At 37.3% G+C, this 15,917-nt stretch overlaps 1 protein-coding gene across 2 annotated transcripts in view; it reads right to left on the reverse strand.

The window, feature by feature from the left end:
• Positions 1–214: 214 nt before the first annotated feature.
• Positions 215–15,917, reverse strand: part of PTDSS1 (phosphatidylserine synthase 1) — a 28,374-nt gene continuing 12,671 nt past the window's right edge. The window contains exons 6-13 of one of the 2 annotated variants that reach the window (XM_058802782.1): positions 13,348–13,499; positions 11,290–11,431; positions 10,270–10,382; positions 8,731–8,796; positions 5,793–5,892; positions 4,579–4,647; positions 3,997–4,066; positions 215–2,716 (exon numbers count right to left, since the gene is read on the reverse strand). In XM_058802782.1, the coding sequence (XP_058658765.1) occupies positions 2,607–2,716; positions 3,997–4,066; positions 4,579–4,647; positions 5,793–5,892; positions 8,731–8,796; positions 10,270–10,382; positions 11,290–11,431; positions 13,348–13,499 (822 nt within the window). In that variant the 3' untranslated portion in view covers positions 215–2,606. Of the gene's footprint in view, positions 2,720–3,996; positions 4,067–4,578; positions 4,648–5,792; positions 5,893–8,730; positions 8,797–10,269; positions 10,383–11,289; positions 11,432–13,347; positions 13,500–15,917 lie in introns of both variants that reach the window. The other variant, XM_058802775.1, reaches the window with a different exon arrangement.

Raw genomic sequence — 15,917 nt, forward strand, 5'->3', positions numbered from 1 at the left:
CTAAGTTTCCCTTTTCCCTAGCAATCTCTCTTTTAAAGTAAAGAAAGAAAACACCCCAAAAACACAAGAAAAAAAACCAAACCACCAAACCAAAAAAACCACCAAAACACCCTGAAAACAAATAACAAAAAAACCCAAACAACCAACACCCTCCCAACCCCTCCCCAAATGAAACACCACACAACAACCAAAAAAACCCAACCAAACACAAACATTTAAAGTAAAAAAACTTAATTGGAAATAACTTAAATGTGTTGTCAAACAACATTTTTTCAGAACAAAGCTGTTGTAATAGTGTACAGAAGTCAGCTTCCATCAAGATGACACTTCAATATTTCTGTTCGAGTATTTTTAGGGTGCAGTTCGGCAATGTGAGCACCAGACCTACATTTGCACAACATGTGCTTGTCCCCAAGGCAGGTAGATGATGTACTTCAGCATCTGTTTACACATGTAAGCTTTGTACACATAGTTGGTGTGTATACCCCTTGCAAGTACAAAACAGGCTCTCACACTGGAAATCCACAGTACTTAAAATACCCAAACCATTAGATTTCAAATCTCTTGCTTTGGTATTGAATCAATAGAAAATTTACAATGCCACTCTTCAGTCTTACACAGACTGAGTTTTTAACCAAGGAAATAAAAGAAATAACATGTCTCAGTATACAAAGAAATCTACAAATACATTCATCAATATGTAGTACATTACAAATACAAAGGCAATATATGGAATTGCTATAGTGTGAATAAAAACCAAGTAGCTGTAGGAGAGCCTGAAAATCTTCCTAACATATTTTTTCATGTAACATTAAATGTCACTGTGGCAATGATGATACAGCAGCTCCTACTACATCACTTTCCAAGCTCCATGTTTGATTGAAAAGCAGGGTAGGAAATTAAAGGCCTCTGAAGAGCTCAGCAGCAACACTTAAGTGCATTGAAAACATTGATAATCTGTGGCACATAGGAACTGATGGATTACACAGGATACTTTCTTCTATTTACAGTATCATACATTTGCATAAAATCTCTGCTGCATTTTTTCTTTAGTACCTAGCCTGTGGCAAATCACAGTAACATTAGTCAAAGAAAAAGCAAATCCTATTTTCTCATAAAGACTAAGTAACTAATGGGTATCACTTATCCTTGCTTAAGCTACCTACCCCTCTGAATGCCTTGAATCTCAAAATTTAATTGGCACTAAAACATTTTGATAACTTAATACAGAAACTCATTGCTCATGATTGCTTACCTCTTGACTTAATCATTACATTCACTGCTGGAGAATCATCCACTTTGCTAGATGTCACAATTAATGTATTTAAAAAACCCAAAAGAACACTCAGACAAAAAGTAAATCACCCTTCTCAAAAAAAAAAAACCAAACTGCAAGACAGAAAAGAGAGACTTTGCTTTTGAGTATCTGATGCATGACAGGAAACACCAAAGCAATGGGCTCTATCACATCATGCTGCCTCTCAGACACCAAACACTACTGCAAGTCTTCACAAATAATTGTTTATGGAGATAGTAAGCAATGCAGCTTCAGCAAAAAACTGCCTTATCACCAAGCTCAAGCAGGGCATCTGAGCCTTCAAAGCAGTTCCTGATATCAGTCTGAAAACTGATTTCTGGGTCCAGCTAGGATGGAAGCAAATAGAAGGAAGTAGGAAGAAACACTGCACACAATGTGGCACACGTGAAAAAAAGACATATTTACACTTGAAAATGCAAAACACACTACAGTAGAGGAGGAAAAACAATGAAATAACATGACCTTTGTCACTGAGGACAGGAGGCATGGCCCTCTACTATGAAGCAATTTTTATATATGTATTTTAAAAACTTTTAAAAATTGAATATGTATGACTCAAGCAGGAGGACAATGTAGAAAAAAAAAATCCCTGTGTTTGAAAATCAATTTCACATCCTTTACAAGAAACCTGGACCCATTTGCTTCCTGGTTAAACCCTGACATAAGGCCTAAAGAGCCTTTAAATAAAAGCAAGCAATATGAAATTTTTAAATACTTACTAACAGTTGCATGGGAAAGTTTTGTTGTGAAACTGAAAAGGAAAGGCAGAGCTGCTTTTAGTCAAAGGGTTGCATACTCTTCTAGAAAACAACACAATAAAGCAAACCAAAAAATTCAGTCAACCACACCAACTCACTATCAGTTTACTAACCTTTGGGTTGAAGTCCTCAACTAATCTATTAAAAATGACCTTGCAACACCTGAACACAAACCAGGGAGTACCTGCTATGATATAACAACTTTTTTTTCCAGTATACCCCTCATGAACTTTTGATGCCACCTACTGAAGAAACTAGATTTATATCAGTGAATGGCAAGTGTCATCAGGCAACAATTTATATCAGCGAATGGCAAGTGTCATCAGGCAACAATTTAGATCAGTGAATGGCAAGTGTCATCAGGCAACAATCTGCGCTACACTGGTGGCTCCATCTTCATCATCCTTCTCTTCAACACCTCCTTTTTTAAACTTTAATTTAAAAATGGTCTTCCATTTCGTAATTCAGAGCCAGGTCTGATCTTCTTTGTCACTTCTGGTCACACTGTAGAATGTCTTTAGATACCACTCTTATTTCTTGCCAATTCCATTTGATACTTTTGATTTGGAGTGTCGATTCCTCCTTCTAGATGAATGGCTTTCACTATTGACTGAATGTTTTGGCGGACTATTGTCAGCACCTGCTGAGAAATAAATATAAATTTAATTAATATTTATTTATTTATTTATTTAGTTGACATTGTCAAGCTCCTATCTGAAAGGCAGTAAGGCTTTTTAGAGCTAGAGTGTTAACAATATGGATTATTTCAGGCTAATACAAATTGGTTGATACTTGTACTCCATCTAGTGGCCCAGTTTTTTTAAAGCAATTCTTAAGACTCCTGTAAAATTCTTCCCTCTCCTCCCTCCCCCACCCAAAAAAAAAAATTTGAAGTTTGCTATAGAAGAGTACAGTGGTGAAACATCTTCAAATTTAAATCATATCAATAATTAAGCCTCCTCATTTTTCTTAGTGGCAGAAGTTAAGAATTATTTAAGCAAAGTCCTAAATAAGAGGAAAGAATTATTTAAGCAAAGTCTTAAATAAGACTTTAGGCAAAATCAAGAACAAAATGTGAAAGAAGCTTGAAGCCTGTAATTAATGAAGTAACAGGAAGTTACAGAGAAGGGGTTTTTTAGTCAAATTTCTCCAGCATGCATAAATGGAAAAAACATTCTGAGTGTAAATAATTTTTCTCCAAAATATAAAAGTTCACAAATTTACTAAACTGAGAATAAACATCCAGAAAAATCATGTATGAAATATAAAGAAGATCTGGTTTAGATGCTTTTCAAACTTATGATAAATAAGAAATATTTTTAATTTTACAAACACCTGGAACATAAACTCTGACAGATAACTTCCAGGTGTGAATTTTTGATATATGTTCAATAAGCAAGACCACACCAAAAAGCCTATGGAGGAGACAGATAATTGACCTCTAGTGTAGGGAAAAGAAGTCAGAAAGAAGCTGCCTTTGCTTAGTGCAGAGAAAGCTGCTTATGACCATCAGGACTGCACAGACAAGGCAAAAGTCAGTAAGAACACAAGCTCCAGGGCCCATTGCTGACTATTTCTTAGCAAGAAGAAATAAAAGTACAGTAAATCAAACATGCAATGTTCAGAGAGAAAACCTGCTCACAACAGTTATGAAATGCATAATTCCCAGCACCTACAATAGTGGCCTGGAGTAACAACAGAAAAAAATCAGTTGATACATTAAAAAAAAAATACATTTCCAAGAATCAGAATTTAAAAGTGAGCAAAGAAAAATAGCTCTGTAGATGATTTATCTGCATTGGTCCTGCAGAGATGTTAAAACAAGTCCAGCTGAAACTAGGGAAATTTCTTAAGCCTCATTTTCTAGTGCTGAGCCTTAATTATACCATTTCAGGAATACAGCTACAGAAGTACCAATACCTCTGCTGAATTTAGAATGAAGCCAGGAAGCATCTGGACTGTATGGACTGTCTTCACTTTCTGATAAGGTCTGCAAAACAAGGACACATGTCACTGAGATGCTGGTGATTCATGTTATCACTTGGAAATGGACTTAGAAACCGTAGCAGAAGTCCTCATAAAACATTCAGACAGTACTTTGGACTTTTCCCTTCCTAGTTAGAAGGCACCACATAGATGATACAGTAAGAACTCACCACTTGCCACGTGATCTGTTGTGTAACCAAGTATTCTTAATATTCCCCTAGCATTCCACCTGTGCAATGGGAACATTAGCTAACCATTCATCCTTGAATGCTGTGCTAAAATTACGGCCTCATTTTGAGTAACTAAGAGGACAGCATTCTTTAGAAACCACAGTGTAATTTGGGATCTGTCCAAGGCCTGCTGAATTCGGAGCTCTTTCTCTTGACTTCAGTTACACTCTAGACCATCCCCCCTTATCCCTATTTATGCTAACTCTGGTCAAGAATTCCAAAATCTAGGAGCTTTGGAGTTTTAACTCTGGAATGAAAAAAAGACAGGCTTCTTTTATATAAGTACCTTTTCTCGGTGGCCGTAGTACTCTGCATACCAAACCATTCCATATAAACACAGGAAAGTTGTAAAGGCCTAAACAAGGGGGGAGAAGAAAAAGAACAACAAGAAAAACAATCTGTAAAACTTTTTCCAAATTCCTTGCTGATTCAAGGTCTCAGAGTCCCTGGAGATGCCACATTTAGACTTTCATGCTCTGTTTCTCCCTGCATCTTTTGTCAGGATGAGTAAGACTCATGTGTCAACTTCAAGCTACACAGAGCTTGCCACCATGGGGTATGCAGAACAATTCTCAATGGGAGCAGGAAAATACATCCAGATCACCCACAGGTAACACTCCCAGCAGGATTTCGGTCCACACTGCGTACAGTCATCACACAAGGGCTGGTAGACACTTGTAGGTATATTATCAAGAAGCACCAGACTGGGAGAAAACCAAATTCTCCTTCTCTGCCCCATGCTTCAGGCTAGGTTACATACTTGGTTTTGTGGTACTCTGACCTGAGAAGCAATTCAGTACTTCTCTCCTCTGAAGTAGCAGGAATAAAATCACCAGGCTAAATAAGAGAACAATAAATTCTGACTCCCCATCACCTGTTCAAACTGTGTTCCCAATTAGAAGGGAGAAGTATTTATCTGTCAGCCCATTATAAATGCCTTCTTTTTCATTGACTGTGAAAAATGTGCTTGGCATCAGAGTTACAAGTCTGGCAAGACAAATGTCCATTTACTGTTATAAAATGGGCATTTCATGCTGCATTTGCAGTAATCACACTGAAGTACAGAAAGTTACAGGCTTAGTGAGAATGATTTGCTTGATAAATGAGGGCTGTTTATGTAGTTGTAAGACTTCAGTGTGGCACAACACACATTGCTTATTAACACTATCCATTTCCAGCAGGCACTACAGCAAACTCCACCAAAGCTAGGCTCAATCAAACTGACATCATCTCTCATAAAGATAAAGCCTCCTATAACTACTGTTTGTTTCATTGTTAAGCACCAGTAATCTGCTATGTCAAGAAATGAGAAGTTATTCTAGTCCCTTCAATGAGAGTTCTAAGCCATCTAGCATTTGTTTTTACTAGGACATGCATAAGGCTCTTAATCAGCATTGCCCCACAATGATCCCCTGCTGCCAACGTTTCAGAGAGGAAGCTATTTAGATGCTTTCAATGCTTTTGTCATGCTTTATGTTTCACATGAGAAATTTCACTTACCACACAGAGAAGCCAAAACACAACATACAGTATTTGTGTTTTGGAAAAAAGATCTTGTCCAAACTTGATGCACACAATAGCTTCAAGGAAGGCAATTACCCTATGGGTAAATGAAAGCAGGGAGGAGAGTGATTAAAAACACTAAGGATTTAACTCACATGTTCACAACTCAGACCCCAGACTGTCAGCTCTAAACAAGCACTACCCTCTAGTGAGCACTCACCTCCCTGACACCACCATTAACTGAAGCTCTGACAAATGTCATTTTCTATGTACACTTTTCTCAGCATAAACAGCACACAAAAAGTGATTGACTGAGAGTTCACTGTTCCATGGGGCTCAAGGGAACAAGGACTGTGTGTCAATAGCAGAGAATCTTCAATTGTGCCTACCCCTGTGCTTCAGTTCTCACCACATATGAATTTCTTTTCCATGCTGAACACCCAACAGACTCCCTTGATGGATGAACTAGAACTGAGCTTTGTTTATTTCTCTACTAGATGTAAATTTACTATAATTCTAAATTGTCTAGTTTGTTTGCTTCACATGTATTTCCCATATTTTCACATATGAGAACATTCCTATGAAACAACATTTCAAATTCTCTGAGAACCCATGCATTTGCTCGGGTTTGTCTGTAACTCAGGTCCACACAACAGCCTCAGAGGATTTGGGGAGAAATGTGAGAGGAAAAAATGCAGTTTTTACTTTCCTCTCTGACATTAAAAGGATCAAAAAAAGTATCTCAATCTCTCTCTCTGCTACCAGGCGTTTACATCTTTTCAGGATCAAAAGCTATGAAGGCTTTTCCACTACTTGTTTATGAATCCAAAGTTTCTATTGTTTGCCATGAAAATAAATCTAGTTTGTATAGGTCCTGAAGAGAAAATTAGGTAGGTTTAACAATGTAAGTGTAGAAAAGTGACACTAAAAACCTGCATTAAAAGTGCAGGAAATTGACTCATCTCAATCTGAAGCAAATAATGAAAAACACTATTAAATTTCAAGTGTGATAGTTAGCTTGCTCAATAGAGGCTTTCCGGTTGTACATCTGAGCAATGCATGAAAACTCCTCCTCACCTATGTGCAGACACACTTCACATCACATCAAGTGTTCTAGTCTCCCAAGCTTGACACTGCAGTACCCATTCCCTACCAGCACTCTCAATGACCATTTCACCAAAAAATGGCACTACTGCCTTTCAGGGAAGACCCAGTTTCCCCCACAAAAGAGGAAGGAAAATGTGTGCTTGACTAAATCACTGGTATTGCAGAGATGGTCCTGGTATAAGTAATAAATCACAGCTTTCCCTGTACTATTCAATGTGACTTCCAGTATGATAAATGGGGCCAAAACTTAAAAATGTGGCAGTAACACCCAACTGACCAATACACAAATCAATGAGATGCACATTAGCAAAAAACTGAGAGCAGTATTATTCTCTTTAGTAACTATTTTTCCTTCTTGTTTTATATTATTTGTACTGATCCAGCTGCAGAGTAAGAAATCATGAAACCAGAAGGGGAAGAGAAAGACCGCCATCAGAAAACAAGCACAGGGTTATGATATACTCAAAGGCATAAACAAAACAATAGGCTATTTTTAATAAGGACTCCAAAAATACAGCTGTTTGCCCTGAACTTATACATTCTTTCTGTTATTCCTGTCAAGAATACTTGGGTTAAGCACATTTTACAATAGGAAAGCTATTACAGCTGATGAAAAGAGAAAGAAGGATGCTAACAGTGAAGGGTGTTAGTGTCCCACTGAAGGGTGATGAGAGCACTCCATAGAACTAAATGTGGTAAGTTTTCTTTCAAGCAAAATGGTCTTGTAACATTCTAACAAATTTTCCTTTTTGAAAGGCGTCATATTAATGAAAATAGTGCAATTTCAGCAAGACTGTTGCACTGACCTTGTTCATGCTTTACATCACTTTATATCTATCAAGAGTGATGCAATAGTTATGTCAAGTTGAAAGGAAACAGTTTTGTACTAATGAAAGGCACTAATTTTAATTATACCCATAGTTAGGCTGCTTAAAATTCCATTTGTGCCTTTAGAAGTGTCTTGTTTACCACAGAGATGAATGTTCCATATACTTCTTTTAATTGCTTCAAAAATTATATTCTAGATAGTTACATTACTGGAAGATTTCATCTTTTTCTGCAATCAACAGCAACTCCTAGTGATGCTCTGTTGTTTCTAGCAGATTACAGAAGTAAGCAGTAGGAAGGAGAATACTTATTCCATACACACTTCTCACTATGGAAGTGGGAAGTGTGTATGGAATAAGTACAGATCAGACTGTGGGTCAATGTTCTATTGCAGTAGACACAGAAGCAATCCTGCAGACATATTTGGGTATCTATTTATTGACATGTTACATTAATGTGTTCAGTGAGAGCTTTGGACCAAGGATGACGGGTTCTGTATCCTTAACAATTCTTCAGAAGCAAGCATGCAAACTCTTCATTTAAAGGTATTCTCAAAGAGAAAAAGAGATTGCAGTCAGGGTCACCATGGTTCATAGCACACTCACAGAAAGAGTGGATAACCATGCCTCATTTCACTGTCCTCTGCTGTGATGCTGCTAACAGCAGCAATGCCCACCTTGGCAGCCAGGGAAACTTCACCCTTACAGCCATCAAGCTGTAGAGGTAAGAGCTTTTTCCTTCTCACCTGACTAAGAATGGGCAGAAAGGCCAATGGTGCTTTGAAAGAGCCTAGCTTTATTCACCAGTTCCTAGTTATTCCTTCTGTTGTCCTTACTCATTCCATTACTTCCCATGTTCTTCCTCCAAATTCAGAATTTCCCTTTCCTCTGAGCTTGCAAAACCAAAACAAGACAAGGCTTCATGGGAACTGCCAGTTCCTGTGCTGGACCCATCCTTGACAATTGTCCAAGTGCTTCAGGAATGCAGCAAGAATACTTACCCAAACACCCAGCACTGAGTTCCCACCCTCTTGCACTGTGTGTCTGTGAGGTAAGCATAGTATTGCCTGAGAAGGAAAGAAAGAAAATTCTTCAGTGAAGTTGAAAGTCCCCAGAATATTTACATTTAGAAAAAAAATTGATACAGATGTATCTACAGTGAAAATGAAGTGGTGATGGTTAAATTCACATGTAATCCTTCTGGATGTCTACCAGATGGCTTCAATTCTAGCAGGACATATTATCACATATATCAAATAGCTTGAGACAACACAGAAAACAATCCTGAGAGCAAGGACTGGGAAAGTACCCAAACTAGTAGGCTAGCAACATTTGTCTCCTGCCTCTCCAGAGTCTCCAATTCTTATAAAAAAACTGCAACAGTTTCAAAAGAATTAGAGAATCCCTCATTTTTTTCCACAGTTTGTCTTTTATTTATTAACAACCACATTTTCTTGAGAAATGTGGGCTTGAAGCTTTAAAGAATATGGCTATTCCATATTATGTTTGAATGGTCTAACCACTGGCATATTTTCCTCTCAAGAACAGTAAAATTTTTCACTATTCTGAAAACAGTATGGAGGCCATTCTGCTCTGCTCTCTATGCTCCAGAAATTTAGGAGTTTTGAGAGGGGAATTCCAAAGAAGTGGAATCAAAGTTTCTGTTCTCAGTTTCTGATTTCCACTGACAGATGGAGAAGACAAGTGTTATTACTCCAACAATACAAGGACTGCTAAAGAATAAAGACTTCTACAGGAGTGCAAGTGCTACAAAGGAAAAAAAAAACAAACATGCAAATTCACCTATACAAGAGGTCACAGTGTATTTTGGGTGATTTAATTAATAGTGTGAAATCACTGCACATAACTTAAGACACTATTTGAGGAATAAACCAATTCATAGCTGTCATTTAACTGTCCAAGGTAACATCACTTTGGACATGAACAGGGAATTCTCTGCTTCTAAATTCAGATCTGTGTGCATTCTGTCTACCTCCAACTACGGAATGGGGAAAAAAAGAAAATTAAGGAACTTTGCTAACAAGGTAAAACAGCATGCATGACCAAAAGCAGATTCATGTTCCTATACAGCTGTCAACGCTGCATAAATATTGCTCTGTTCTCACAATAAGCTACTGCTCAATCACAATCAGGAGCTGTTAGAAAAATCAACAGCTCTGGTTTTCCTCATCTACACTTTTGGGAGCACCTGACTCACTAACTTGAATACTTTCACATGCAGTCCTCAAGGATAACATATGCAGCTACCTCACAAAACAGGGAGATCCTACACAAACAGGAGAAGGAACAGACTGGCTCTGCATCCCTATGGCAACACAGTTGTTAAGTACATTTTACCTCATTATTTTATTTGTGAGGAATTACATTTTATTGACAAGAGAGTATTGTTTTGCATTTTATGGTGGCAAAAGCATACATTTGTGAAATGTACATACATATTCACAAACTTTATGCAGTTCTTGGAGCCTAGAAGTTAAGCTACTTTAAACTGAAAAAAAACACTGAAGCAAAAAATTTACCTTACAGTGGGTGCTGTAATGATTCCTATGAAGAGAATTCTCCCCCAGCTTAAAGGGTGGCTTGCTTGGAACACAAAGATATGTTTCAAAAAGAATGTGTTCAACTCAGTTAGCTAGATCAAAAAAAAAGCTAGTTAATAATGTTCAACTTACATAATTCCTAATGAATTAGTACAGAAAATGTGCAAAGATTAATATGGAAACTAAAACAAGGAATTCCTGCTGTGTCTTTTGCTAGGACAAACAAGTAATATACTAGTAAAACAAAGAATTCTCCCCTAGAAACCTCTATCAAAGTATTTGCTCTCTTTCCCAAAACTCTTTAAGGGACCAGACACTAATTCATCCTGTAGAGATCTTCTGATAACTTGCACATCCTAAATCAAGTGCAAATAACCAAGGCAATTTTAGGAGAGAAGCAGAAGAGATCATACATTTGAAAAAAACCTCAAACAACTATATCAAATATTTATAGTTCTCCTTTAAACACTAAATAAGGATTGTTTTTTAAAATCACAAAAGTTTTAGTTTTAGAATCTTAAAGCATTTGTGACACACTATAGAGTCTTGCTGGACCAATGACAGTATTCTGAGTATCACTGATCCGTTCAACAGTCAATGGGAAAGGAAAAAAATCCAAGAAAAGCAAAGCAAAACAAACAAACACACACTCCCCACACAAACCACACTTAATCCCGTCACATCAACACAACAAAATAAAAATAAATTAAAATTCCACCACCTAAACTCTACTAACTAGCAGTTTTTAAATCTGTGTCAATGCAAAAAGCCAATACAGCAATCTGTAACATTTGGCTTTTTCCACAGATTCTGTAATTACACTCTTGAACTACCACATAACTCCCATGAAAGTGCCCTGTCCAATTCCTCATCATCACTTCATTTAACTGTGTACTTCAGTAACAGACACACAGTCCATCAGAATATTTTTTTAGTCCAACACAGGCAGCAAGTAACTGAGCTGATGGCAGCTCTGATTTCACAGAATTGATTTCTTACCTGCCAAATAATCATGAAAAGGTAGACTCCAGCCACCCTCTGAAATGAAGACTTTGGGTCAAACCAGCGGACGTAGGTCCAGCTGGCTGGGGTGAACTGTAACACAGCTCTTTTGATCTTCCCTGTGGTTGTGTGAATGTCCCTGGGAAAAATAATGCCTGCAGTAAATACAAGGAATATGCCAGAAGGAAAAAACCAAAAAAGCAACAGCTCTGTTACTGATGCTTCTGAGGAACAACCACATTTTTTTGGTCAGCAGAGATCTTCTCAGACACAACTATGCACCAGGCAAGGGGGGGGATTCAGAAAAATAATCTATTAAGCATTTCAGTCAAGGTGTGTATTCTGCTAGAAAATTCTGCCCTTCTCTAGCCTCAGTCAATAACTCAGTAACTAACTACAAAACACATTTATCATTCTCTTCGCAAAGAAACAAGGACAGCAATTCTGCAACTTCCTTAATGAAAATCTAGAGGTTATTTCTTCCTAGTTTATGTTGCTACTGCTCTTGCCCCAAACACTCCTTGTTCTAGAGCTCACTGACATCAATCCTTCAAGAATCTGTAAGATTCATTATTCATTATTTGTATCAGGGACTGGGCTCCACAGGTTTGATAATACTACACCTCCAGCACACACAAGTCCTGCTGTTCTGATAGCAGATGCATGTGGATCTCCTGGAGAGGAGTGATAACACTGTTAAAAGCAAGAAAGCATTTAAATTCCATTTCAAAAGGGAATTATAATGTAGGCTCATCTGACGTGTTACTGATTCTTGCTTTTGATAATATTAATTCAGATGAGCAACAGCATCCAAAGGACACAGAATCTAAGAAAAACTCAGAGCTTCCTCTTCTGAAGGAAGACTAGCAGGACTAGAAGCCATTTTTCACCCTGTTATTTCTCTGGCCCTTCTAGATAAAAAAAAAAACCAAAAAATTATTGATAATTCCAATATTTGTGTTCTTCTAGGATAGAGAGAGCTTAGATTAGGGAGAATCTTCTAAACTTTAAGATCTGTATTTATTAAATGAAAAAAAAAAGAAAAACTAAAAGGGCACAAGTAAAAGCTTCTCATTCTCATGAAACAGCATCTTCATGTTAAAGGTCAGAAAAATCTACTCATGCATTAAAAAGAATATGAGGAAAGATTATTTCACAAAGACAGTAAAGACTAGTTGTGCCATAGATAGTCTGCTGTTTAAACTTTCAGTGAACCCCTCTAAAGACAGAAGGACCATCAACTCTAATAGAAATGCAGGAGAACTGAATTCAGACTAAAGGCTGGATGGTTCTTAGAGTAATTAACAAATCTGTGAGCAAAAAAAGAAAGCAGTACAGAAATTCACACAAGATACAAATTTGGAAATCAAGATCTGAGTTCCTTTTCCCTCTCTCAAGGGAATTCACTCTACTTGACCCTGTTTCATGCATATCATTGGTAATGTGCAGACATCCATGCTTGTTACCAGCTAGCAGGGCAGAAGGCAGGACAGGGCCAAAAAGCTATGGAAGAAGCCACACCTGGACAGCTAGGAACTGACATATTAGGCCATAAGCTGCTGCCCTTTTACACAGCAAATGCCTCTTTATTTTACAATTACTCCATTTATTTTAGAAGGTCAGCAATGAGGTAAAGCAATTCACAGCACAGGTACCATCAGGCCCATGCCCTCACTGCAATTTCTAGTGCTGACAGATTGCCACACTAATGGTGCACCAAGGTGAGCCCAAATCTAGTTAAAAAATATATGATGAAAAAACAATCACAATTTGTTTTGCTCCCTGACTTCCTCAAAGTTTTATGCACACAAAATAAACTGAAAATGCAAATAAGTTTACTATTTGTATTGTCCATTGGCATCAATGCTTGTAACTTGAAACTGCAAAGGAAAATCATATACAGAGTCACATTTACAAACATGTACATACAGGAACATTACTATGACACTGATATTCAACATTTAAAATAAAATTACAGCACTGTTAGCACAGGCAGATTCCATGCTATTTTTTTACATGCAAAACAATGCTTATCAAGCTTTAATTTAGACCTACTTGAAGCTTGCCCAGTGATAGGTCCTCATCTCCAAGAAACGACAAACTACCATGCCCAACCAGATGCCACCCCCGTTACAAAGCAGGATGTCCAGAATGACTTGATCCCACCAGCATTCAGCAAAATTAGGCAGAAGGTGCATGAAGAAGAGCTACAGAATACAGCAAAAAGACTCTGGGTGAGGAACAGCACAGAATTAATATAAATTCACTTTTAAAGTACACATTCAAAAATCAGCTTTTCAGTACACAGCATACTTCAAAAGGACATGAGCCACAGCCACTGAAATTTGATGGACATCCTCCCATGAACTTCAGAAGGCCTTGAACAGAATCACACAAGGCATCAGAGGTTTCCTTCTCCCTGTTCCCTGTTGAGGCTATGCTGTATATAAGGATATCATGCAGCCCTTGCTTCTCAAAGATGATACACAATACATTAACAGAAATGTATGAAACAAACACAAACAACTGCATTTCCTGGAGGAAATAAGGTGGTTTGTGCTTTAAAAAATAAAATTAAGACAATCTTTGTTTCATTTTTGCTAAATAGTTTTAACTAGTATGTTTTGTAAACCAGCAACAAGATGCAGCAAGTAAAATGGATGCATTTGTAAAAACTGCCAGTACTAAAGCATGGTGGTGTTCAGGACCTAGGACTTATTTATTTCAACTCTATTTTCAGGAAATTTAGTGACTGTAAAAAAATTAAGAGTTCAACAGCATTTCAACAATTTTTGCTGCTATACTTAATACAGAATGGCTCAAGAAGTTAAGAGGACATTTCACTCCACTGATGCAGTGAGGGGAACAACTGGCCAGAGTTAAGGCAAGATATATTTTACCAAGAGCTACAAAAAAGGTTCACTGCCTCTCTTTCTCCTTTAAGAAGAATAATTTTACTTTCTTATTCTATGAAAAAAATCACTGCAATTAAAAAAAATAGACTGGAGAAGTTACCTATGGACAGGAAATCAAGACAGCCATGTGTTAAGCAGTCCCTCAGCAATACTCAAGGAGATAATTAAAAAAATACACAGCAAACTAAATGTACCTCCACAAACACACTGCAATTCTTGTCAGTTAATGTACGTACACTGTGGCTGTGGAAGATTTTTGGTGTGATTTTGTAATAAAGTATCTTTTGTTCAGAGATGTGAGCATAAAGCACTGAAAAATATCAGATTTGAGAAAAGGAACAAGGATGTTTTCTGTATACAACACGAATGAATGCTGACTCATTTACAGTACATTACAGTGACTAATACTGGCAATGACAATTCCTGTGAAAACTCTTGCAAAAATGTATCAAATGCAGTTGTTTTTTTTTTTTTTTTTGACCAAGCTATGTGGATTTCAACCTTTACAAAAAAGAAAACTTGACTTTCTCTTCAGGAACCAAGTGATACAGTGTTGTTCATTGTCCTGGTAAAGTTTCCCTTTCATATTTTTGATTAATTTAGCCTGAGAGGGGCAATAGCCCACAAATGTCAGTAACATCCAGGCAAGGACACCAGAAGTCACAGACAATGAGGCAGCAAGACCCAGAGCACAGGTGTTAGCCTGACAGCCTCTAAGGTTCTCTAGCTGCTTTCTCACAATGAGACCAAGGTCTGCCTGCTCTCCAACTTTAATCCAAAAGTATGGAGCATGAGCCAAGGAGTTGGCTGCAATCCATGAATGCTAATAGGAAATACTCAGCTAAATCCCTAAGTAACTGCCATGATAACTTCTGGAAGTTTCTAATTACTCTCCTGAATTAACTGATTTATCAAAAATCCATTTGAGTGGTGATAACATATCTGTGTTTTGAACCTTGTCCAACACATTATCTGTTCCAATAATGTGCCTTCCAACAAGGGGAATACTAGACACCTGATGCTGTATCAAATTGAAGACAAGGGTTGTATGATGAACAGCAAGAGTATGAGTGAAACAAGTCCAAATACATTATTTTCCAGAGGGAAAAAATTAGTACAAGAACTAGCTGAGGTATTTTCTGTGAATGGGTACTTGTGAAATCCCAATCTTCATCAATTTCAAAATCACTTAGAAAACATAGTATCCTTCAATGCCACAGAACAAAAACACATTTTGAAGAGGAACTCACAGCACCAGGATTTTGAAACCCAAAATTTAATTTTAGACTAATAAATCCTCATCTATGCTTCTAAATTACAAATGCTTTATCAGATAAGCCATCCATTCTCAAGACAGCAAGCTTTAAAGAAAACTGATTTTAAAGACTAAGTTCAGGTGTTTACATCAAGAAGATTCCTCAACTCCACTTCACTTGTACATTTGCATCACTATACACAATGTGCGATATTGTTATATGTGAGGGACCAAGAGAGTAGATCACAGATATTGCAAAGTGAAAAAGGAGAACAGTTGCTCTGAATCAGGAAATATGTGAAATAGAAAAAGTAGCATGATCCTTATAACAGCAGAAAACAAATTATGAATGGCACAAATAGGCTGACTGAGACTTCTTTTCTACTCAAGCAGTAATAAATCACTTACAAAAAACCCAGCTTGCTGTTGTCTGTTCATTCAGCTGCATAAATTAT

The sequence above is a fragment of the Ammospiza caudacuta genome, chromosome 1 (genome assembly GCF_027887145.1).
Source record: "Ammospiza caudacuta isolate bAmmCau1 chromosome 1, bAmmCau1.pri, whole genome shotgun sequence".
Classification (NCBI taxonomy): domain Eukaryota; kingdom Metazoa; phylum Chordata; class Aves; order Passeriformes; family Passerellidae; genus Ammospiza; species Ammospiza caudacuta.